General features: G+C 45.0%; 2 protein-coding genes across 15 annotated transcripts; both read right to left on the bottom strand.

Annotated features, from left to right (window-relative positions):
* Positions 1–44: 44 nt before the first annotated feature.
* Positions 45–13,970, bottom strand: ZSCAN23 (zinc finger and SCAN domain containing 23). 14 transcript variants are annotated; one of them, XM_023254678.2, is made up of 8 exons: positions 13,563–13,970; positions 12,939–13,089; positions 11,982–12,607; positions 7,077–7,284; positions 6,154–6,267; positions 3,111–3,630; positions 1,981–2,070; positions 45–685 (listed from the first exon to the last, which is right to left on the bottom strand). In XM_023254678.2, the coding sequence occupies exons 1-4, from the start codon at positions 13,968–13,970 to the stop codon at positions 7,234–7,236; spliced, it is 1,236 nt and encodes a 411-aa protein (XP_023110446.1). In that variant the 3' UTR covers positions 45–685; positions 1,981–2,070; positions 3,111–3,630; positions 6,154–6,267; positions 7,077–7,233. The 14 variants fall into 14 exon arrangements, 10 of the variants coding, with proteins under 10 accessions (XP_023110446.1, XP_023110447.1, XP_023110444.1 ...); XM_023254679.2 differs by having other exon boundaries at positions 3,583–3,630; XM_023254676.2 differs by lacking the exon at positions 1,981–2,070.
* On the bottom strand, positions 13,917–26,077 carry LOC109499510 (zinc finger and SCAN domain-containing protein 23-like). The gene is given in 4 exon segments (XM_023254697.2): positions 13,917–14,046; positions 24,687–24,828; positions 25,092–25,291; positions 25,294–26,077. Coding segments are annotated over 4 exon segments (594 nt in total). The 5' UTR covers positions 25,481–26,077; the 3' UTR covers positions 13,917–13,981.

The following is a 26,077-nucleotide window of genomic DNA, read 5'->3' as shown; positions in this document are numbered from 1 at the left end:
TGTTTACAGGCTTTTCCATTCACATTTATCAACTTCTCACACTCTTGAGTTTTCTGGTATTTAATAAGGAATGAAATATCCAGGAAAATTCTTACTACATTGATTAAACGAAGAGTTTCTCTCCAACACAGACTCTGATAGTGAAAAATCTCTGTGTTCTGACTGTAACCTTTCCCACACTTGTTAAGATGGTAACACCTCTCCTTGGTGTGAAGTCTCTGGTCCTGGTTAAGGGCTGACCGTCCAAGGCTTTACCATACTTGTCACTTTTATTATAGGGTCTCTCTCCAGCAAGGGTTCTCTATGATGAACTAGTCCAGTGTCTGCACTGAGAGCTTTTCCATATTCTCCATATTTGTGGGTCTAATTCAGTGGGAATTCTCTTATCTTCAATGAAGCCAGCACTCTTGGACTAAAAGCTTTTCCACATTTCTCATTTTCATGGCATTTCTCCTGTGTATCTCAGATGCTGGATAAGGATGGAGCTCTGAAACTCATTCCACATTCATCGCTTATGCAATCATAGATCTATTTCTAGGGTTCTCTGGTATTTTGGGACTTCTACATAATTCAGGCACTTAAGAATATTGCCATCAAATCTAGCAGTGTCCCTGTTGGCATGTTATTTCTTCAGATTTCTTCTACTTTGGAAACACCTTCTCATTTTCCATTTTGACCAAATCACCTGAAAGAAGAGATTGAAAATTTCAGCCTAATTCCCTCATTCACACGTACCTTACTCAGTTACTTGTTCACTGAACAAGTCTCATTCAAACTACATGCTAGAGGGAAGAAAAAAAAATGTTTCATGGAAGACAGATGTGTATTGAGTTTATGACATAAACTATAGTGTTACTTTAATTTTTTTTATTATTTAAAAAAAATTTTTAATGTTTATTTATTTTTGAGAGAAAGAGCAAGAAGAGGAGAGGCAGAGAGAGAGGGAGACACAGAATCCGAAGCAGGGTCCAGGCTGAGCTGTCAGCACAGAGCCGGATGCAGGGTTTGAACTCACAAACTGTGAGATCATGACCTGAGCTAAAGTCAGATGCTTAACTGACTGAGCCACTAGGCGCCCCTATAGTGTGTTATTTTTAAAAGGGAAGGGTGTGCATGTACACATGTGCCTATAATAAATAAATAATAAAAGGATAAACCATTAAAGAGCAAAAAAGGTTACCTATATGAGAGAGGGAACAGGAGGAGGAAAAGGAGAATTTCCTTGAAAACATTTTATAGATTTCATGTATAAAATTTTGTATTTCACATAATTTAAAAAATGAAAAAAAAATTTTTAAATAAAAAATAAAATAAAAAAAGCAATCCCTAAACATTGAGACAGAAATGAAACAAACTGAATTTAAATGTGTACCTGCTGGTGACATAACCACACAAACGAGAAATTATTTCCAATGTCCTTTGAAGAGTAATTTTTTTGTATATGCCCAATGATATAGAACTTAAGGACAAAAGAATGGAAAAATCAGGCACCACCATTAAGCTGTTTATAAAAACCATATTTGATGGTAATGCTAACATTTTTTTTGAGGCCACTGAGATACTGTGGGATAAAACAGATGAGTATTTCATATTCTATCATTCCCGGTGTCTTTGAGAAGTCTCCAAAAGGAGATGCAGACGAAAGATTAAGGCCCTGAATTTGAACTCGAACTGTCAGTATGAATTCACAATACATACTTTATCTTAAATTCTTCCTAGCTCTGAGCACTGAAATACCTAGGAACAATGTCCAATAACAATATGAGCATTCCTAGCACCTTATCTTTGGTTTTAAAATACCATTTCTTACTAAACAGAATCTGGGGTCCTTGGGAAAATGATTGATTTCAGGAGGAGGAAAGGAATTAGAGGAGTTTATACTTCTTTTTATACCAGGAACAAGAAAGCTGTCAAATGCCTAGACTCATGTCATAAATACAGGAGACCAGCGGCTGGGAAGTGTGCAGAAGAGAAACCCACCATGTAAGACAAGAAGCCTGCTGCATAAGCTTCAGTTTATTTATTCCATAAACGTCAAATCATTCTGGACAGCTAATTTTTAATAAAGACCTGATTAAAGTAAAAATGAAAAATAATTTGGTATCTGTACAATGGAACTTATGTCAGCCATATGTATACATTACATGTAACTCTTGGAAAATATGTCCATAATGTAATACTAAATTTAAAAGTAGTGTCAGTTGGGATGTTCAGTATGATTACAATTTGGGCAGATACGTGTGCTTGTCCAATGAGCACATAGAAATACTAAATAAGTTTTGTTTTCTACACGAAGTCTTTGAGAATGCACATTTAATAACTTTTCTATTGTATGTAGCCTTTGAGTCATTTTCTATTGGCTTCAATGTAGAAAAATGCTGTCCTGCCTTTGGCATAAAAGGTCAGGCCCAGGGAAGCTGGCAGTATTCAGTTAGAATGGAGAAACAACCATTCAATAGAAGCAGGATTTCCAACAACGTCGGTGCAAAGTAGTGAAGGGAGAATGACAATCAAGGTTAAAACAATGTGCTTAGAGGGACAAGGTAAAAATGAAACAAGACATCAAGTGAAAGGTAGGCAAAAGGTTTAGTGATGAGGTTCATTTGGAAAAATGCAAAAGACATTTCTGATCTTTTCCCCAGTAGGATCTCCTCTTTCTCCTCAGTAGATTCAGAACTGAGCTGCCCTGTTTCTGGCTGGAGCTGCCCTGCCCCCCCCCCCCCCCCCCCCCCCCCCCCCCCCCCGCCCCGTGAGTCTTAATGCTGCTGCCAGGTAAGCCATTTGCCCTTAGGGCCCTCGTTTGCCCTTCCTGTCCCCATAGGAGGACAAAGGACCCAGGGACAATTAGAGAAATTTGACCAGGGTGATATCTGCTAGGGTTCTAGAGCTTAGATCCCAGTATTAATCGGAAAACAGAAGAGGAGGACAGAAAGCAGAGTTTCCTTTGACCTACAAGGACAGGGAATAAATGGACAGGGAGGGGAACACAACTCTGGCCAACACATCTTAGCCATTTCCTCTCACTACACTTGAGAGGAAACTTCAAGTCTCTGCTCTCTCTCTGGAGAGAATACCTGCCTCTGGTAATAGATTGTTTCTTCCTATCTCACCTTCCTCCTGGATGGTCCAGCTTCCTCAACAAGCCCCCAGTCCAGTAACAGCCTCCTCCCTATACACTGGATGCTGCCCCACACCCAGGCCTGGAGCTCCGCGGGCAGGATGGTCATGAGCTGCTCCAGCACCAGCAGCTCCAGGATCTGCTCCTTGCTGTGCGTCTCGGGGCACAGCTACTGGCGGCGGAGAGCCTGCCTGGAGCTGGACTCCCGAGCCCCAAGGGAATCCTCCTAACAGAACTGCCATGAGTTTTGTCCGAAGAACTGTCAGAAGCACCATTTCTGTGCAGGCTAGATGCTTTAACTATTTGACATCCCTTCTGTTCTTCTGCAGCCCAAAAGGGTTGGACTGAATCATTCCTGGGCAAAGCAGTTCACCACAACAGTAGCAGGGGCTTAATAAAGCTGGTGATAAGGCATAACACATCACTGTTAACAGAGATCAACTCCAAACTAAGAACATATTTACTCAGAGTGAATCGCTGTGGTCAAGTCAATGATTGAAGGTAAAGACGCCCTGTAAAAGATAAGACAAGCACAAAATGTCATTAGAAAAATGTCCTAAAATTGACTTATAGACAATTCGGTTACTTTAGGACTAAAGAACAATACTAGTAGCTTTTAGATCTAGAAACTGAAGTGAAATATTCAGATAACGTGAAATATCCCGATAACAAAAACAATGCAAACAGCTTTGCTTACTTGAATTGCGCGTCACAGATTTAGTCAATCATATTTATAAATCAACCTCTCTGTGCCAAGAATTATGCTAGATTCTTTCAAATGCATTTTTAGTTTTAGAAAAGAACAGTGTGCATGTCAGTTGGGGTGTCCCACATTTGAGTTAGGGGTCCCAAGTCAATTAACCAAAGCCCCCCTTGTATACAAACCCAGTGAGTATTTTTCGGTCCTTTACTTACCAGATGCCCCCCGCAGTCCCTAACACTCTAACCACTCCCAATCTTCTAAGGAACTGCAATCTTCTGGCTGTTTTCTCATGAGCTGGCTTTTGTAAAGTGCTTAGACCAACACTTGGTGCTCAAGCTTCTATAAGGGCTTGTCAAAAGCTCATTCTTAAGTCCACTTTATGGCTCTTTTTCAGCTTGCCAAGAAATGTCCGGTTACCCTAAGCCGGGATCCGGCCTTCTCATTCCACATTCATTCTGGGCAATCTCGTCCATTCAGTAGCATCTGAGAATTGAGACGCTTTCACCTAACAACTCCTAAATCTATTCTCTTTTCCCAGTCTTACTTTGGAGATCAAGACCATTATAGTCCAATGGTATAGGACTCTTCCAGTCCTAGGTCTTAAAAGCACCTCAACACTACCAAAAATTAACTCATCATTTTCCCCTCATAATCAATGGCTCTTCCAAAATTACTCATTTCTTTCTTTCTTTCTTTTTTTTTTTTTTTTTTAAACTTTACTTTGCTCCGGCACTGTCAGCACAGAGCCCAACTAGGGCTCCCACAAACCACAAGATCTTGAGCCGAAACCAAGAGCTGGACACTTAACGACTGGGCCATTCAGGCGGGCCTACCCATTTCTTTAAAAAGGACACATTCATTCCCCTTACCATCTATCTAATCCAAAAACCTAATTATCCCTAACTATATTAAAAATAAAGCCCGTAATACGTACTACGTGCCGGGCATTGTGCTCAGCACCTTTTCAACAATCTTTCTCCCTTAGACATCAAGTGGAGTTAAATTCGCGTCTTCCACACAATCCACTCCACCCTCGTCACTTCCACGGCCAGCACCTGGCTTTCACCAACTTACAGTACCGGCTCTTTCCGTGACGCCTGCGCATCTCTCCTCTCTCTTGCTTCCAGTCCTACCCCCTTCCAATCCATTTGCCACCCCGCTCCTGGAATTTCTAGAAGCCTAGTAAGATGACGCTACTCCCGTGCGTGAAGACAGGGACTCCTGTCTCTGCGGAGTCCGCCTCCCGGAGCAGCGCCAGCACATTGACCACCTGGGCTACGAGGTGGCCGCGCGCGGACCCGGGGCAGCGTAGCCGGGGCCTGCTCCCTTCTGCGAGGCAGTGTGCGCACACACATCGCGTGCATTCTGTGCGGGAGCCGTCACACGGAAAGGACGGAGAGGCACACTGCCTTTTCAAGTCCAAGTTCCCTGGGGTATCGCAGCTGTCACCTGCTCATCCTCTCTGCCCCGGCCACAGCACACCCACCTTCCCTCGGCTGCCTCCGGTCGCCCGTTTCCGCTCAGCTCTCCGCCTCTCCGGGAGGTGCCCCCACCCCCGGCTCCGGGTATCCGCGCGGTATCGCAGGGGTGTTCCCCTCTTCCCCACGGCACTGTGAGCTGGAGGGGTCTTAAAAGCACCTTGGAGACCCGCACTATGCGGCCGGCAGCCTATGTCCGCTCGAAGGACGCGGTCACTTCTCAACGTTCTCTGAGCCGAGGAAATCACACTTCCCTCCGTTTTCTAAGTCCTGAGACCCCGTCACCGTACGTCCTCCGAGACGAACCCTCCCGGCATAGGCGTGCAAGGTCATGACCACCGCCACGAAGGCCTCGATGAAAACAGGACTCCGGAGGGGGACAGAAAACCACCGCCGGCCGTAAAGACGCACCAGCGCCCGGAGCCCGAAGCGGGTGGTCCGCGCAGCGCTCGCGTCCACGTCCGCGGGCGGCGACACAGACGAGCCTGCGTCTCGGGGAGCGGCCACCAAGCCTCGCGGGCGCCTCCCGCCGAAAAAGGCTCGCGCTAGCTGTGGCTCACACGAGACCGGAAGTACGTCACGACGCCCGGGCACGCCTCCACCCGCTCCTCACCGCCCCTCTAGGAAGCCAGAGGTCCTGCATCTCAGTGGTTGGCCGGCTCCCACCGCAGGGGCCCTCGGTGGCCTCTGCACAGCGCAGGCGGGTCCACCGGGTGTCCAGCAGCCACTCAGCCTGGGCCCGTCTCTGTTACACTGAGGGAATGCGACGCAGTCCTCCGTTCCTAGTACCCTGGTCCCGTGATACCCATTGTCCACTCGGCCCCCAAGGGTCCGAAGCAATAATCGATACCCACCTGAGCAAAGCGGCATTAAGAGGGGCAGGTGCTGGCTTGCTGTCCACCGTCTCAATCTTTGTGCATGTGACTCCGGTCCTTTTGAGTAACCTAACCACTTACAGATCCCTGACTCTGCAGAATTAGCAGAAAGTGAGGGGAAGCCACATGCCCGGTCCCCGCTGTGAATGGCCCCGGGGCAACTGCGGAATGTGGGGCCTGGTCAGCCTGTGTTTGGTACCCTGCGGTGTTACGAGCGCTCTGGTTGCACAGCCCGTGAAGAATGTGCATCAATTATGATAACTTAGGAAACTTGGCACAATATCTGGACCTCATTCATCCTAGCTACTTGCTTCAAACGGCTTGCCCTCTGCCTTATTCCTGCGAGGTTGTGATCTGGCGCGCTATATTCCCACGCTTCCTCTGTATGTCAGAGGTGAACAGCCCATACTGGTCCATCGATCCTATACCACTGAAATGCTCCTATGCTTCTGGAACGTCATCTCTCTTGTCTGGTAAGCCATAGTCTCAACAGGCTCATCTTAGGTAACTAGCTATTTTAAGCGTTTTGTTGTTGTTTGTGGGTTTTTTGGGGGAGAGGGGGGCTTTTCTGGGTGGGTGTTGTTTTTATAGGCATACCCACCCCTTCTTACCTAATCCAATAAATGTGTTAACGGGGATTATTTCAAACCAGGCAGACGGTGGCTACTTTGGTCTAGGTGGCTACACCTAAACATCCCACAGCCTCCTTCATAGATGCTCTACCTTAGCTTTCATGAGACCATTGTATTCTTTCTGTCTCTTCTATCTCCTCAGTAGGAAAAGTCTTAAGTAGGAAGACCATACATCCTGATTTATGCCTCTTGGCTGGCTGTAATTATTAACAGCAATCCCTTGCATTCTCAGAAGTGTCCTAGATTGGGCAATACATTATATATAGTTACCTCAAGTCTGACAACCACCGATATGCTAGCTGAAATGCAGATTCCCAGGTCCTGCCCTCACAAACATTCAGCCAGTCTGTGGTAGTGCCCAGGAAACTGCAGTTCAAACAACCCAGGTGATTCTAACACAGGTATATATTCAGAAGCAGTGGCTTCATCATAGAGCTGAGACGTTGGCATGGAAAACTGGGTGTGAGTCCAGAGAGACCTAAAAAAAAGAAATCAGTGATTTACACACTGTGCTTGCCTCCTCTTTGTTACGTAGAGCACGGAGAAGAGTGAGGAGTGAAGAGCAGTGGGACTCTTTTCACTGCTAAGACACATGGACCAATTGAGAGCCAGAGGGCTAATAGGTATTATTTATGGACAAAGCACGTTTCTTGGTAACAACGTCTCTTTTTATTTTTTCCTTCTCTTTGGTCACCACTTGTTGGCCTAATCCAGTTTTAGCGTGTAAGTTTGCCTGGTTCCTTTTTATGTTCTCACATTTCGTTCTTCCTTTTCCTTTTTCCATCCTGTTTTGTTGCTGCTGTTGCTGTTTGCAGAGGCCTAAAAGGTTCTGAGCCTCCAAGTCCAAGTGCCTGTGAAACCTTATATAATTCACAACGATCTTTGTTCACAGTTTTGTTTTAAAAATTTTTAAGATTTTTAACTTTAAAGTTTTTAATGTGATTAAAAAATAGATCACGAGTGTTTAACCACTTTGGACTTCACTTTTCTCATGCAGGTATGAAATTGCTCAACTCAAAATTTCTTCTTAAAGCTAATATTTTCTGATTTTTTGTTAAGAAACTCCTATAGCACAATAAAATACTTTCAATGATTCCATTATGCTTTAACAAAGTGTTCCGTGACCTCTGCATCTGGCCCCCACCCCTGCACACTCATGGCTCTTGAGCCTGCCTTAGCTGGGCCTTCTTCACCCTGTTTCCTCTATTGCAGATACTTTCCGCTATATTCCAGCTCCTTCTACAAATAATCTACTTTCCTCTCAACTTTTACGTTCTCTCTCAACTTCTAACTCAACATTTAACCAGTGACACACATGTATACTGGTACATAGATTTCAAAACTGCTCCTGAGAAGATACTTCATATTTTACAATTTTGACTTTAGATATGCCATTGTTTTAAAATTTTCTCAGAGGTATTTTTTGTCTTATTGGAAAAATGTAAAACAATCTTCCACTATAAATTGTTTTTTAAAGGAAAAATATTGTCAGAGAAAATAGAAGTCATTTTCAAAATCAAAATCTGGACAGAGACTTGGTTCTCCTTGAAGACTTGGTTCCTCAAATAAAAATTATAGTGAAAGAGAGTCTTCAGGGCTCTTACCTACAGCTCTAGATAGCTTTCAGTTGCAAAATTCTCAGTCATTTCTTGACATACAGTGTTCACTGTCCTAACAATGTTCAGAGGGGTGCTGTACTATCCCTCAAGAACCAGTAAGGCTTTTTTATATTTTTAGTAATCTCTACACCCAACGTGGGGCTCAAAATCATGATCCTGTGATCAAGAGTCACACACTCTTCTGAGACAGCCAGGCATCCCTTGAACCAATAAGTCTTTTTAATTGGATTTGAATCAGTACTTCTTACACCTTGCTCAGCCATAAAACTGACCAGTCTTTCAGACTGGGGCTTTTCAAAGGCATAAGGAGAGATGGTTACTGGTTTACAGAGCAGCTGAAAGGAGATCAATGCCAGAGACTCGATGGGTTGAGTGAAAAGAGCCAGGGTAGAAAAAGAAAAGAGAAGTGAGGGTAATTCAGAAATGTAAAGGGAGACAACACCTAAGAGCACCCGGCCAGAAGGCTGGAGTAATCATAGGAAAGGCCAGGGCTTACATGCCCCTGTCTAGCGGTTAAGTCAACTAATGACAAATGTGCATCCCAGATAAAAGAATTAGAAGAATAATCCGTATCAGAAAACAAGGCAAGTTAGTTTGGTGAACTGTCAGTAGTTTTTTAAATTTTTTTTTTTTCAACTTTTTTTATTTATTTTTGGGACAGAGAGAGAGAGAGCATGAACGGGGGAGGGGCAGAGAGAGAGGGAGACACAGAATCGGAAGCAGGCTCCAGGCTCCGAGCCATCAGCCCAGAGCCTGATGCGGGGCTCGAACTCACAGACCGCGAGATCGTGACCTGGCTGAAGTCGGACGCTTAACCGACTGCGCCACCCAGGCGCCCCGAACTGTCAGTAGTTTTAATCATGTTAACCATCACTGCACTCGAGTGGTATATGCCTCTACAGCACAGATAACATCTTTTCTTTCTTGGCATTTTTATCAGTTATTGAGAAAATTTAGAATTTTTGAAAAGCTGTGAAAACAAAAAAACAAAAACAAGCACAAAACAAACCAAACATTCAATCTTCAATTGCAGCTGTAAAAACAATCCATTAGAACTATATCCTTTAAAATCCTGATCTGTTCATATTTTAAATCTTTTAAGAGCTGATATAATGGAATTATCCAAACATGCTGTTTTGGCATATGCAGAGGTACCTGTGATGCTTACAAACTCAGATTATTAGACTGTATGTCTCATATTACTGAATGGAATATATGTTTACTTGAGAAGTTGATTTTATTTCAAACTTAAGTCTACTATATCTTTCTTCACTTTAAAATCTATATGTATTTCCTTTGGAAATAGTTAAACCTCAAGATACAGTAAAATACAATCTTGAGAAAATTTAAGATTTTTGAGAAGACCTACAGTTACCCATAAGCGGCGACACTAATGGTTTGAAATGCTGAGAATACCTAACAGAGCTAAATACACGAGACTGAAACCATCCCCATCACTCTGCATTTCTCTGTAGAAGAATTATGTCCACCTCTAGTTGCCAAAACCCTGTTTTCCAGCTCACGTGGAAGTTAGCTTTTAAAGTTTGACTTGAAGTACATTTGGGAGGAGAATGAAATAATTTGTAACATTTCAAAGTAGTGGTTGTGCATTTACACCAGTGTGTTAAAGTATGGAGCATCAGCAAATGAGATACTGTCCACTTGTAAACAGAGAGGAGGCTGGCTGTTTCTCTAAAGATTATATTGTTTCATGAACACAGCAAGGGGTTGAAGAGTGTAAATATACACCATCTTTCCGTGGGACAAAGGAAATAAGTTTTATATATGTTCACATTTTCTTGTATTTCCATGAAGAAACACTGAAGATATGTAAGATACTAGAAAAATGGCTACTTATGAGGGAAAAGATAGGCTCCCTTTTTAATGTGGCTTTCATACTTGAATCAGATGAAGAATGAATTATCTTCTTGAAAAGTCCCTCTAAGTAAATTAAAAGTTAAAAAAAAAAACCATTCACTACAAAAATAAATAAGGGGCACATGAGTGGCTCAGTTGGTAAGCGTCTGACTTCAGCTCAGGTCATGATCTCGCGGTTTGTGGGTTCATGTCCCGCGTCGGGTTCTGTGCTGACAGCTCAGAGCCTGCTCAGAGCCTGGAGCCTGCTTTGGATTCTGTGTCTCCCTCTCTCTCTGCCCCTCCCCTGCTTGCGTTTTGTGTCTGTCTCAAAAATAAATAAACGTTAAAAATAAATAAATAAAATGCCCCAAATGAGGGATCAGTGGAAGGAGTCCTTCCTGCAACTCGGCTGTAAACCGAACAGAGCAACATGCACAGACGGGAGGCTTTATTGAGCTGTGCCTCAGTGCCTTCTAAATCCTGGAAGTTCCTTATACTAGTCATTTCTACGTGGTGATAAAATGCTTCCAGATGCTTAGAAAGAACACTAGGAATCAGGAGACAGGGTTCCAACTCCAGCTCGGTGAACCAGCTGAAAGGTCCGCAGTCACTTCCAGCCTCCGTTTCTGTATCATATAAGGGGCACAGAAGTGATCTGTAGGGTCCCTTATGATGTTTCTATCATGGTTAAGTGACCTGCAGTGTATTTGGTACTCCAATCTGGATTGTCATCACCATAGATTCCCATTTCTTTGTGTCCTAGGCTTAGTATAAAGTTTGGTAAACGTTCAATCAGTGTTAAGGGAAAGAAGTTTTTTAAAGCATGACCTTGGTGGTAATTAATAGGTAATGCTGAGAAGCATGGAGCTTATAAAAAACAATCAACGTGGAAGACTGATCACACTTTTCAACTTCTGTAGATGTTTGAAATTTTGTATAACTAAGGGTTAAATAAAGAAAGCAAAATCCAAAAATGCTTATAAATCACAGGAAAAATGCAAAGAGGCCTATATTTTTGTAACGAAGATCAGAAGTGAGATACCAGATTTTTAGATAAGTTTCTTGGTCTACACAAATCTGAAATCTCGAGCAACAGTAACACATTGATGTGTCCTCACTTGGGTCCTTGGTTCCTCACTGAAGGCGGAGTCAGTGGAACTCTACAGTTCTTAACAGGGAGAAGACTTCTGTGTATCTATGGGAGGATTTATCTGTCCCCTTTTGTAGGTTAAAAAGCAAATTATCATATTTTATGAGAAAATAAATCGTTTAAGTTGCAAGTTTTACTGCCATTATTTTTAAATTAATTTTTAAATACTCAAACTACTTTTAACATAATTGTGTATTCAGGTAGCATGTAATTTTTTAAAACTTTTTTTAAAAAGTTTCTTAGAACTAGGATGAAGGAGTTTTCCTAGAGCACACCTGGAGAACTTTCTGCACAGACAGGTGTGGGACCAGTTGATGAAGTCACCACAACAGTGTTCACTACTGCAAACACGGATGTCACAGACCCCAGAGAAGCTGACAGATGGACTTAAAATATTATGCTTCTCTCAGCATAAAAACACGGACAATTTCCACAGTCTGCCCTCCAGAGGACCGAACGATTCTTTTCCTAGGACTCTGCTTCAGGGACAAAGTGAGAGCCTGCCCCACCACCTCCACTAGGGTCCGACACCGGGAGCCTCTGCCCTACCTGCTCCAGGGGGCTAGCGGCACCCACCCCAGGGTGGACCTTCCGATGCTGGACGAGGTTGCAGTGATAAATAAAGTTCTTGCCACAGGCTTCACATTCATAAGGCCTTTCTCCAGTGTGAATTCGCTGATGCTTAATGAGGACAGAACGTCGGCTGAAGCTCTTCCTGCACTGGCTGCACTGGAAGGGCTTCTCCCCCGTGTGGATCCGGAGGTGATGGAAGAGCCCCGCGTTCTGGCTGAACGCTTTGCCACAGATGCCACACTGGTAGCGCTTCTCCCCGGTGTGGAGTCTCTGGTGCTGGAAGAGACCCGAGCGCTGGCTGAAGGCCCGTCCGCACTCATCACACCCGTAGGGCTTCTCCCCGGTGTGTGTCCTCTGGTGCTCGATCAGGATGGAGTTCTGGGTGAAGCTCTTCCCACACTCACCGCAGACGTAGGGTCTCTCTGCTGAGGAGCTGGCCCGCTGCCTCTCCCACCTGCCCTCCTGGTCACATGTGTCTGCACACTCAGGCCCCAGAAGAGTGTCACCGTTCAGTTTCTCAGGAACTTCCACAAGATGTTTCTTCTCTTTACAGAGCTCCCTCTTCGGGGCTGACTGCACACTCCAAGCCCCAGCCTCATCCCCTGAAACGAGAAATGGATCACATGAATGTCATGTTTCCAAACAGAAAAGAAAAAAGCAACCAGGAGGGTGGGGGGCAGGGGACACATAAGCATGGTTCTGTGTACTTCCCCCACCTAGACAAGGATGCCCGGACCTCAGGGAGAAGACACACTGAACTGTAACCGTTAGGGGACTGTCTTCCCCCCACCAGGCCGCAACCTTCCCCCCACCGCCCCTCCTTGCCGGTCACAGTGTCCTCAGGACCAAGCACAACGCCTGGCACACAGCAGATGCTGAGCAGATGGACGGTGAGGGAGTGAGGGAGGCCTCTGAGGAAGTTCCAGTCCTCACCGATCTCCCGAAGCAGGCACACCTCCCGCGACCTGCACTGACGCGGCCCTTCCAAGGTTGGGGGCCGGCCGCTTGATGAGTCCTGGGCTGCTCCCCGACCTGCCTCCCCCTTCACCAACTCTTCCTGCTCATGGGCACAGGCTGGAACCTGCTGGAAATTAAGGACGGTTAGGAATCAAATGTCAAGGGGGCGCCTGGGTGGCGCAGTCGGTTAAGCGTCCAACTTCAGCCAGGTCACGATCTTGCGCTCCGTGAGTTCGAGCCCCACGTCGGGCTCTGGGCTGATGGCTCAGAGCCTGGAGCCTGTTTCCGACTCTGTGTCTCCCTCTCTCTCTGCCCCTCCCCCGTTCATGCTCTGTCTCTCTGTCCCAAAAATAAACGTTGAAAAAAAAAAAAAAAAAAAAAGAAATCAAATGTCAGAGAAGACATCGTAAGGAGGCCTCCTCAGGTCCACTGCACGGGAAAAGAAGGACCAAGAAACTGGCAGGAAGAAACAGGCAGAAGGATGGGACACCCACAATAGACCACATCAGGCACAAAGAAATCCTCGTCCTCTTCCTCTTGCTGCACAGAAACCCCACACTCGTTCTTACAGCTACCGACCTCTGTCCTGCCCTCTCCCACCTGTTCTCCCGGCTCGTCCAGCTCCCGCTCCAGATCCTCCAGCACGGTCACCGCCTGCTCCCCGCTCTCCGGGTGCTGTCCCTGCACCCAGGCCTGGAGCTCCTCGGGCAGGATGGTCAGGAACTGCTCCAGCACCAGCAGCTCCAGGATCTGCTCCTTGCTGTGCGTTTCTGGGCTCAGCCACTGGCGGCACAGCTCGCGGAGCCTTCGAAGAGCTTCGCGGGGTCCAGGGGTCTCCTGGTAGCAGAACTGCCTGAAGCGTTTACGGAAGATCTCTCTGCTATGCGGGTGATCTCTCCACGGGCCAGATTCCTGCCCAGAGGCACAATCCCCCTCTTCCTCTTCTACCTTTACTGCCAGACGTCCTTCCTGCATCTCTGGAGTCTGAAGGACTGAGGCTGTGGCCATTTTAGGCTTCACTATTCAGAAAAAGAATCTATCCTTGATGACTCCCTTTGATCTTTTCTTCTGAAAATCCTAAAATCTAAAACATAATTTGCAGAGAAAAAAAAACATTAAAATGTAGAAAATCTTTTCTGCTCGCGGGCACTGGGGTATTTATAGCAAAAGCAGTCACTATCTAGTGAAGAGCAGAGAATGCATGACGAACAGTAAGGACTTTGCAAATCTGAGGCAGGTGATACAGGGGAAGGAAAACAGAAACAGAACATGTTCCCCAGAACCACCCCCCCCACCACACGGTTTTATTGAAGGGACCATTTTGATCATCCGCAATGAATCAGCTCAAGTAACTCAGTTAGAATAAACTGAGTTTCCATTTGAATGGCAAGATCCTAGACGTGGCGTAAGTGTCATGCTGAATGGAGGTAAACGAGCATCATGGTGCCAAGTGGTCACAGAGGACGCTAAGAGTCAAGGAGAAAAGGGAAACAAAATGGAGAAGGGAGAAGTAAAGATAAAAGGACAGAATGAGGAGCAAAAGAAATGTACTGGGGAAGAGAGGCCAAGTCTGTCCAGTCGGGTGAGGTGTGGAGGAAAGAGTTCTGTATTTGGGCTGAGACCCGATCTTCCAGGTACAATCTGCGCGGGCCCATCTTTCTAGGGGATATGAAGATAAAATAAGATCATGGATAAAGAGCACGAGAAGCTGGCAGCTTGGTAAATCCTAAAGTATTGTAAATTACTACTATTGTTATTTTTCTTATAAATCTCATTGAAGGAATAAATGAATCCTAGCAATCAAAACACCATGGCAAAAGAATCAGAAAGTAGTCAAGAGATATTAAAATGAAAGAAATATTGGTTCTGATATTTTAGAATTTTTTTTTTTAATTTGAGAGAGTGAAAGAGAGAGCGCACGTGTGCACACGGTGGAGGGGCAGAGGACCAGGGAGAATCTTAAGCAGGCTCCACACTCAGTACGCAGCCCAATGCAGGGCTCGATCCCACAACCCTGGGATCGTGACCTGAGCCTACTGAGTTAGACATTCAATCGACTGATCCAAGCCTCTGGTTCTGATATTTTAAAATAGGGGTAGGGTCTGAGCTGTTTCTTGTCCTTTAATTTCCTGGAAATTGTTTATCTTTGAGACTTTGAGGATGGACAGTGGACAGCAATGCGTAAAATAAAACCAGTGCTCATCAAGACACAAATGTCTATGACCACATAAAACTTATGAAAGAATCTAAACCAGAATAGTAATTAACGAAAGCAATTTTCTGAAAGAATATTATGTAGCCTAGTGATTTCAAAGGATCATTTTTGGGCAGAGGCTTTCAAACTTTTTTGACCAGGACCCACAGTAAGAGCTATTTTATACTGAGACCCAGAACACATATATGCATGTGTATGTACATGAATGTATATGAGATACACACACATATAACTGAAATAATAACTTCACAAAACACTAAGCACCCTTATTTATGTGATATTATTCTTTTTCTAAATCCTGGTTGTTGTTTTTAAACCCCAAAACAAAAAACCCTGGTCACAGCCCACATGGACTTCATGATCCACATGAGTCATGACCTATAGCTTTAAAAGTTGCCAAATTTAAGTAAAATTATTATAATTCATTGTAAATATAAACCAACACTGTTCTTAGGTATTGGAATCCATCACAAAATAAAAAGAAAAACCAAGGAGAGGATATTTAATTACAACTTAACATGGATCACTTACGAGTACAAGAGAAGTTAAATCTGCATCGCCAGTATTAGGCATACTTATCAAGAAGAGAAAGACTACCAGGGCAGGGAAGCATCGTTCTGGGTAATCTGCAAATATTATCCTTTCCACAAATTCCTAACATTTCTGGCTTCACTAACTAAGTTTCGCAGGCCTAGGTGGGGAAGCCGCCTTTTAAACCCCACAAATCTAACTTCAGAATTCAGTCTTGAGCACTACACCACTCGTTCTCCTCTACGTGGGAAGGAAGACGGAAGGGGCCAACAGGGACAGACGGTAATATGCCAAACAGCAGCAAACGCTACAGAGAAAATTCAAGGTAAAGGAGATGGGGAGAAAGGTCTCCATTTCATGTGGGGCATCAGGGAAGGCCTTGCGGATAAGGTAACGTCTGAGCAGAGACTCGAGAAGTGAGTGGCGGTCACAGGACTCCGTGGAGAAGGATGGTTCCACGCAAAGGGAACCGAGTCCTTGGAGGCCGGAGCACGGCTGGGTTCTTCAAGCAACAACCAGTTGAACAATGTGGTGACAGCAGAGAGAGCAAAGGGTACAGTGATAGAGTCAGGTCGGGAGATTATGAAACGCCATGTGAGGGCTCTGCCTTCTAGTCTAAGACATGTGGAAAGCCATTGAGGTTTACAGTGGGGTGGGGGGTGGCGACGAAATGTTACTTACACTTAATATGAAAGTATAACCGGCTGCCGTGATAACAGACTATGGGAAAAGTGGAAGCAGAGACAGAAGCTATCTAGTCTTTGAGGGAGCGATGATTGTGGCTGCAAGCGTGGTCTGCAGGGTCTATTCTAGGGTGTGGAAGTTTGGGGTGCAAGTATCAAACAGGTAAATGAAGGAAACGCGCTCTGATGTCACTCAGTTAACCGAACACAGGTTCAAAGGATTAAACGGCGACTCATGCCCTCTTGTTTTGTCAATCTTCTAGGCCCTGAAAAAGGTCTCTTTCCTATTTGCTGTCCGTCTGCTTTGGCTTTAAGTCAAAGATTTTCTATTCACAGAAAATGCAGCTGAAGCTTTGAGTTCTGCTCATAGAAAGTCATCTCCGCTCTGTGGTGTTTCAAATCTTTACTCAATTTCACGAAGATCGATTTCCCTGTCTTCTCTGTATCGGCTCCCTTTCGCTTTCCTCCCCTGATTTCATTTCTGTCTGGTGGCCTCACACCGGCACATCTTTGCTGCTTTTTGAACCCAGTGCTGCCCTCCTGCTCACAAACATACAGCTATTAATCTTACTTAGGTTCACCACCCCATTGTACACACCTTCCTTGACTTACCGTGGGGCTACATCCTGATGAACCCACCATGAGTTGAAAATATCATAGGCTCTGCCCCTCCTCCGTTCATGCTCTCTGTCCCAAAAATAAATAAATGTTGAAAAAAAAATTTTTTTAAAAAGAAAGGGGCGCCTGGGTGGCGCAGTCGGTTAAGCGTCCGACTTCAGCCAGGTCACGATCTCGCGGTCCGTGAGTTCGAGCCCCGCGTCGGGCTCTGGGCTGATGGCTCAGAGCCTGGAGCCTGTTTCCGATTCTGTGTCTCCCTCTCTCTCTGCCCCTCCTCCGTTCATGCTCTCTCTCTGTCCCAAAAATAAATAAATGTTGAAAAAAAAAAAAAAAAAAAAGAAAATATCATAGGCTGAAAATGCACTGACTCCACCTAACCGACCACACATCACAGCTTAGCCTCACTTACCGTAAACATGAGCCTACAGCGGGGCAAAATCACCTAACACAAATCCTGTTTTGTTGTTAAGTGCTGAAAATCTCACGTACCTTAGGGAATATTGTCCTGACAGTGAAAAACAGAATGGTTATAAATGTATCCGTTATTTCTCACAAGCAACTCGAGAAAGATCAAACTCATAATTCGAAGTAGTATGAATGTGTACCACCCTTGGACGGGGGACCATCGGTACATGCCAGGTAGAGAATTAGCATAATAATCTCCCACACTTAAAAGAACCACATCTGCATTTTAAAGCTGGTTTCTCCTAGAGTCTCAGCAAGGGTGATACTCCCAAATCTACCACTGCCCTCAGGGAGGAATGCTCTTTACCAAAGAAATACGTGCTGCTGAAGATCAAGCAGCATGCAACCAAGTATGTCTTTATCATAACGCACCCCCAAACCCTCCCCCCTGACATCACCATCTAAGGCCCCCACTACTTACTGGATGCAGCCACAGACTCTCCCCACTGAGGTCACCATCTAAGACCCCCGACTACTTACTGTACGCACTCCCAAACCGTCCCCCCTGATATCACCATCTAAGGCCCCCGAAACACTCAAGCTCGGCTCAAGACCAGTCAGGTCTCTAGCTTCAACTGTTGGGCCCCTCTTGTTTTCCCATATTCCACATGCAAAACCTGCCCGCTCCACTCTGGCTTCTCTTCTCACTGTTCTTTAGTCAGGCTTTCCTCATCCCTGCTCCATGTCTGTGGTCTTGCCAGCTGCACTTGTTCCAACCCTACCCAACCTCTGCACCTTGATTTGAATCTCACATCCTTTGAGGTCTTCCTCATGCATTCCAGCCCACCCTCTTCTTTCTTCCAGCTCTTCTATCATTTTGCCCCCAGTCTCTATCTTGCAGTTAGCTCTCACATTAAAACAAAATCCCAGAAGTACAGAATAGCCAATTCCTTCATCAAGCTCTACTCCCCAGAAGTAGACACCGTTAAAGATTAGACTGTATCAGGGGTGCCTGGGGGCTCAGTCGGTTGAGCGTCTGACTTTGGCTCAAGTCACGATCTTGCGGTTTGTGGGTTCGGGCCCCGCATCGGGCTCTGCGCTGACAGCTCAGAGCCTGGAGCCCGCTTCGGATTCTGTGTCTCCCTCTCTCTCTGCCCCTCCCCTGCTCATGCTCTGTCTCTCTGTGTCTCAAAAATAAATAGAGACATTAAAAAAATTTTTAAAAAGATTAGAATGTATCTTTTCGTCGTCTGTGCATCTTTAATGTGTGCACGCACACACTCACACAAACACCTTTCCTATTCATCTGCAGTAAGTAGAAAGTGGTATAAGGTAGCGGATTTAGTTATGAATCCTGACTTACTAACAACGTGATCTTGAGCAAGTTACTTGACCGGTTTTTCTGATTCTCAATCTCCTGTACAAAATGAGGACAGTTCCTTTGCAAAGTTGTCAAGAGTATTACAGGAGACAATGTATACAAAATGGTTCGGCACAAAGCCTGGCACACAATAAACTTCCACCTTTTAAAGAAAAACTGTAGGGGCGCCTGGGTGGCTCAGTCGGTTAAGCGGCCAACTTCAGCTCAGGTCACGATCTCGAGGTCCGTGAGTTCGAGCCCCGCGTCGGGCTCTGGGCTGATGGCTCAGAGCCTGGAGCCTGCTTCCGATTCTGTGTCTCCCTCTCTCTCTGCCCCTCCCCCGTTCATGCTCTGTCTCTCTCTGTCTCAAAAATAAATAAAACGTTAAAAAATAAAAAAAATAAAAGAAAAACTGTACAATTTTTGGCTTCAGGTGGCTTAATCGATACCTGCTACCTACCCTTGGGGCCAAGACTGTAAGGTTTCCTTCCTATTGCCCAAAGCACAGCAAGGGTAAGTGGGCGGGGAAGCATGTGTTAACACACCACTAAAGTAGCTGTTTCACCAACCTTGCAGACATACTCTGGAAGACATCCATGTGTTCAGATAACACTTTACTCTTAAATCCTAACCGGAAGCCCAGGACTCCTGAGGCCTGCAAGTGGGGAGGACCAGATTCAAACGAGATAAGTAACCCCTGGGCTGTGGCCGTGAAGCTAATACAGAAAACAGAACAGAGTCAGCACAGCAGGTTAAGAAAACGGCCTGGATCTGAACCCTGACTACACCCCTTACCAGCTGGTATGAGTTGGGTCGAGTGAGTGGGCCTCACTTTCCTTCTTGATGTTAGAAAAGGGGGCAGGAGAGGGCTGGTCCGTACTCGGGGCCTACCTACATACGTTACTACCTGGAAAGTGCTTTGAACAACGCCTGCCCAGAACGTACTACCTGCTGCTGAAATATTCGCTTAACAAACATGAGCAAATCGCGAGCGCCCCTGTGGGTGGTGAACCAGACCCCGAGAGGCCGAGAGGAACGCTCCTCCGTCGGCGCCTGTCCCCTCATCCTACTATGGGGACGGAGACGGCCCGCGGCGCCCGAGCTCTGGTCCGGCCAGGACGCCCCCGCCTCCCGCACCCGGCCCGGTGACAGAGCTCACACACCAGCGCCGCCCGACTCCGCAGCTCACCGAGCATCCGCGGGAGGAGAGGCCACCCCGCCAGGCCCCACCGCCTCCCGGTCCTTGACAACCACAGCCCGCACAGTGACCGGCTACAAAGGCCGGAAGTGCGTCACGCGCGCCACCTCCGGGACGGCGTTCCGGCCGCTTTCCTTCTAGCGAGCCCGGAGGTCTCACGCCTCTATGGTCGCCCCGCGGAATTGGCTCCACAGGTGGAGTGAGGCGCTGGGAGGTTTATTCTGCCCCGCGGGGCAATGGGACAACAGCCAACATAGTGTTTGGCCCATATTAACTTATTCATTCTGCATTGCAACCCTGTAAGTTAGGTACAGTTATCCCCATTTAACAGATGAGGAAACTGACGCACGTTCCCTCTGCATTTGTTGCCATTCCTGAAAAGAAATCATTTTTGTGCACTTTACTTAATTGCACGAGATATTCCAGGTTCACTTTATATATTACCTGCCCTAGACCTAGAATCCACCATTGTTCCATAAAGCATGAAGCTCTGGTTCCTTTCAGTGGAGAATGGTATACAGAAACCAGCCGATAAGCCATGGGTAGTAGGATATATCATTGCTTCTAGGCCGTATCAGTGAGTATATATATAATTTTTTTCCTTCAGGATTTTATCTCATTTTTTATACAATTTTTAAAGTTTATTTATTTTGAGAGAGAGAGGGAGCAGGGGAGGGGCAGAGAGAGTCCCAAGCAGGCACGGAATTCAATGTGGGGCTCCATCTCACAAACGGTGAGCTGAAATCAAGAGCTGGCTGCTTAAGCGACTGAGCCACCCAGGTGCCCAGAAAGTTACACATGATTTTTGACTGCACAGGGGTCAGAACGCCAATCCCTGCCTTGTTCAAGGGTCAGCTATATACTCATGCCCCATTTTCATTAGTTTTAATTTATCCTGTCCTTCCTTCCTCTTTCCTTCCTTCTCTCCTCTCCTTTCTCTTGCAAAAATAAGCACCTGCCTTCTTTACCTCCATAAATTATATTATATACACTCTTTTATACCTTGCTTTATCACTTATTAAAAAAACTGGAAATTATTCTAAATTTGTTCATTGAAAAATTTTTTTTTTTTTTTTACAGTGGCATAGTACTCCATCGTGTGGCTTTTTCAACTAGTCTTTGAGGGATAGGTATTTGGATTGTTTCCAATATTTTAACAAACACTGCTGCAATGATCAATGATCAATGAAGAAACAGAAATGAGAAGCGAGGAGAGAGAAAGGGAGGTGTCTTTGTAAAGGCTGTATTACTTTGCACTCTGAGAATGCCTGTTTTCACATAGCCTCCCAGACTGTATGTTCTTAAACATTCAAATTTTGTTAATATGACAGGTCATTAGGTATTTCTTATGCAATCATAACCCCAATGATTAAATCCTTGTTAAAAATGGATTCATAGTATATTATGAATAATTGAAAAAGTTAAAGATAACAGAAACAAAGATATTCCATGCTCATTAACTGCAAGAACCAATATTGTTAAAACATGCACACTACCCAATGCAATCTACTGATTAAATGCAATCTCTAACAAAATACTAAAAACATTTTTCACAGAACTAGAACAAATAATACTAAAATTTGTATGGAACCACAAGACCTTGAATAATCAAAGCAATCTTGAAAAAGAACAAAGCTGGAGGTATTACAATCCAGATTTCAAGATATACTATAAAGCTGTCATAATCAGAACAGTGTGGTACTGGCACAAAAACAGACACACGGATCAATGAAACAGAACGGAAAACCCACATATAAACCCACACATATGTGGTCAATTAATCTTCGACAAAGGAGTTAAGAATATCCAATGGGGTAAAAGACAGTCTCTTCAATGAATGGTGCTTGGAAAACTGAATAGCTACATGCAAAAGAATGGAACTGGACCACTTTCTTACACCATACACAAAAATAAACTAACAGATTAAAGACCTAAATGTGAGACCTAAAACCATAAAACTCCTAGGAGAAAACATAGGCAGTCATTTCTTTGACATTGACCGTAGAATCATTTTTCTGGATATGTCTCCTCTGGCAAGGGAAACAAAAGCAAAATTAAACTATTTAGACTACACCAAAATAAACAGCTTTTGCACAGCAAAGGAAAGCATCAACAAAATAACAAGGCAATCTACCGAATGGGAGAAGATATTTGCAAATGATATATCCAATAAAGGGTTAACATACAGAATATATAAGGAATTTCTATAACTCAGCACCAAAAAGGCCCAAATAATCCGATTAAAAAATGGGCACAGGACCTGAATAGACACTTTTCCACAGAAGACTTTCAGATGGCTAACAGACACGTGAAAAGATGCTCAACATCACAAATCATCAGGAAAATGCGAATCAAAACCACAGTATCACTTCACACCTGTCAGAATGGCTAAAATAAAAAAGACAAGAAATCAAGAAATGACAAGTGTTGAGGAGGATGTGGAGAAAGAGGAATCCTGTACGCTACCAGTGGGCATGTAAATTGGTACCACCACTGTGGAAAACAGTATGGAGGTTCCTCAAAAAAAAATTAATAGAATTGCCACATGATCAAACGGAAGGCCTTCCCACATTCATCGGGTTTCTCTCCAGTGTGGATTCTGTGATGTCTGTTCAGGTCAGAACTTCCACTAAAGGCTTTCCCACATTCATCACATTCCTAGAGTTTTTCTCCTATATAAACTTGCTCATGTTTGGTGAGGTTTGAACTCACTGAAAACCCTCCCACAGTCAGTGTGCTGGTTTAAGGAACGGAATCTCCAATGAGCGAGTCCTGTGCTGTTACTGAAGGTTTTACCACGTTCGCTCCTCATAAGCTTCCTCCCCGGTGTGATTTCTCTGACATCTAAGAAGGACTGAGTCTTGACTAAAACTTTTCCCACACTGATCACACTAATATCGTTTTTCACCCATGTGAATCAGGGGGCACTTAAAAAGCTTTGTTTTGACTAAAGGCTCTCCCACACTCTTCACATTGAAAGGGCTTTTCCCCCGTGTGGATTCTCTGACATCCAAGAAGACTGATGCTGTGCATGAAGCTTTTCTCACACTGATCACATCTGTGTGGCTCTCCTTCCTCTGAATTTCCTTGATGCCTGCCAGACCTGTCCTTGCATTCATGAAGGTCTCCAAGATGGGTCCCCTGGAAACTGGTCCTGCCTCTGCAGATTCCACAGAGTATCATCTTCTGTGATTCCATTCCTTTGGACACTTCCTGCCTCCCAGCCAATGTCCCAGCCTTGGGCTTGGTCTCACTATCTAAACTAGGACATGGATCCTTCCAATGTCACTTTCTTTCCAAACTTTTTGTTATGGAAAATTTTAAACATCTATAAAAGTAAGCAAAATGGAAATGTCACCTGTTTGAGCTGATGCACTATTACACCCCAAGGGACCATTTTTCTCTTTTGTAGTCATGTTCCCCCAACAATCAATAAATATCTCTTCAGCTCAGTTAAGGAAAGAAAGTACTAGAGAGGAAAGGTGAAAGTGGTACTTACCAAGGTAGGACAGAGAACAATATTTACCAAAGGGCACAGGTTATTAAAATGTTTGTTAAAAGTCTAAGTTTATAGGAGGTGCCTGGGTGGCTCTGTTGGTTAAGCATCAGACTCTTCATTTCAACTCATGATCTCGTGGTTTGTGGGATCAAGCCCCGAGTCAAGCTCTGCACTAACAGCACAGAGACTGCTTGGGATTTTCTCTCTGTTCCTCCCCAGCTTGTGCTTGCTCTCTCTCTCTCAAAATACATAAATAAACTTAAGAAAAAAGTCTAAGTGTATAAAGAGCACTTTAAACTGCAATCAAATTCAATCATAGCAGAAAAGCAAAAGTGTATTCATTCTATTGCTTGGAAAGAAAACTTCCTCTTAATCTTCCCCCAAATAGGGCACTCCTTGGAGATTCAGTGTAAACTGATAATTCCCTTATATTAACTAAGATATGGAAAAACAGTTTTACTGAAATTTGGCCCAAGGGAGATAAATGTCCCACCAAACTCATTAAGATGAAGATTCTACCTCAACTCAAAGGAAATACCGGAAAAGGTCTGATTTCTTGGCTGTTCTGGTCCCTTTATTCCTATTTTCTGGAGATTGTGAAGGGGATCAGGACGTAAAAAGGGGATCAGGAAACTTTGTCAGTGGGAAGCACATCTGACATGCTGTGTATGAAGTTCTTCCTGACATGGAGAGAATGTGGGAGGGAAAAAGCATTGAAAGTAGACTGGAGTAACATGCAGGGGAAGGTATGGGCATGAAAACAGGAGGGAATTTAATGTGAAAGAAGATAGGAGCAGTGCAAAGTGAAAGGTTTAAAAGGTGGCTCTATCCTAATGGGTAGAGAAAACTTAAAAAGACAGGATAGGGCAAGACACTGAGGAGGCCTCTGTAAAGATCATAATGGAGAGATAATATAAGAAGCCACTGAATGATGTGATAGTTCCACACTTTTTTAATGAAAAGCAAAGATGAGTATGTTAAAGTAAGTAAATACGTAAATAAAAATCTTTTGCTTAAAAGGTCAAGAATACCGGTTATACTTTGCAAATAGAAAGGCAGATGAGCCAGGGAGGATTTTGGGTGAAATCATGCATGGCCATCAGTCTTCTTGGATACTACTCCTGATTAAACTGCAAAGAGTGGCTGTGATTGGCCAAGCAGGAGCCCAGCTACCCTGATCCACCTTTCCAGACAGATCCTCCTCTTTCTCCTCACCTCTCTCTAGGGAATGGGGCTCCAAGGTCATGCTGGGCGGGGTCTCCACGTGCTGGAGCTGATCATATGGTGACTGGCAGCCGGCTCCCAGGGATGTCACTTCCTCCCAGAGCACTTCCTGTCCATCTGCTTGGAATGCGCCCTGGGGACAATTAGGGACCATGGGGCTTGGGAAGAAAGTGCCCTGAGAACTAGATGTAAAACCTTGGGAAGTACTTCCCATGGAGCCAGGACAGGGAGAAAGGACTCAACAGGCTTAGAAACAGAGATGAGGCAGGAAAAGGAACAGACAGAAACAATGATGCAGGACAGGGACAGAAGCTCATGGCCGCCCTCAAGGCTCTCCTACTGACCTAACCGGTAAATGCTGCACTTTGTCACTACAGAACATGCCTCTCTTCCCACCTGCTCTCCGGGCTCGTCCAGCAACCGCTCCAGATCCTCCAGCACGGTCACCGCCTGCTCCCCGCTCTCCGGGTGCTGTCCCCGCACACAGGCCTGGAGCTCGGCGGGCAGGACGGTCAGGAACTGCTCCAGCACCAGCAGCTCCAGGATCTGCTCCTTGCTGTGCGTTTCTGGGCTCAGCCACTGGCGGCCCAGCTCGCGAGCCGGCACAGCGCCTCGCGGGGTCCAGGGGTCTCCTGGTAAGGGAAGAGCCTGAAGCGCTGGTGGAAGATCTGACTGGACTGGCTGTTCAGCTGCAAGTCAGTTTCTTGTAGGTAAAAGTGATCTTCCTCCACCTTTACCATCGCAGGTCCTTCCTGTTGTCCATCTTGGATAAGATCTGTAGCCATTTTCTCTCAGCTGGGGGCGAGGGGAGGGTTCCGCGAAGACGGCTCTCTGCTGCAAGGAGATTCCCCTTCACAAAATGTAGGAAAGTGCTAAGATGAAAAATTGCCACCAGTTAAAAAGGAAAATCTACAATTTAATCTACGTTAAAGGCTGCCCAGAACACTTTGAGAAAAAGAGGACAGAAAAGATTTTTGAAGTTTGGCTAACAATGATTGATGTAGATGATTTGAGGAGTTGACATTCTTGGTAATGGAATTTTTTTTTTCTAATGGAAATTTCCGACTATTTTCGAAATTAAGGGAATAATCCCTTTCCTACCAGTCTTTCCTGTGCTCACTCTACTCCAATTAAACCCTTTTCAATTTTATTAATTTTTTTTTCAACTTTATTTATTTTTCTTGAGAAAGAGGAAGAGCACACACAAGTTGGAGAGAGACAGAGAAAGGGGAGAGGGAATCCCAAGCAGGCTCGGCCTGCTTTGCAAACAGCACAGCGCCGGATGCGGGGCTCCCCTCTGACACTCCGGACAGCCCTGGGGAGGGGAGCCGCCGGGGCGGGCCCTCGTTGGTCACCAGGAGACCCGTCTCCTGCACGGGGGG

This window comes from Felis catus, chromosome B2 (genome assembly GCF_018350175.1).
Source record: "Felis catus isolate Fca126 chromosome B2, F.catus_Fca126_mat1.0, whole genome shotgun sequence".
In the NCBI taxonomy this organism is placed as follows: Eukaryota; Metazoa; Chordata; class Mammalia; order Carnivora; family Felidae; genus Felis; species Felis catus.
Note: the sequence above shows the minus strand (reverse complement) of the source record. Positions and strands in the feature narration are given on the sequence as shown.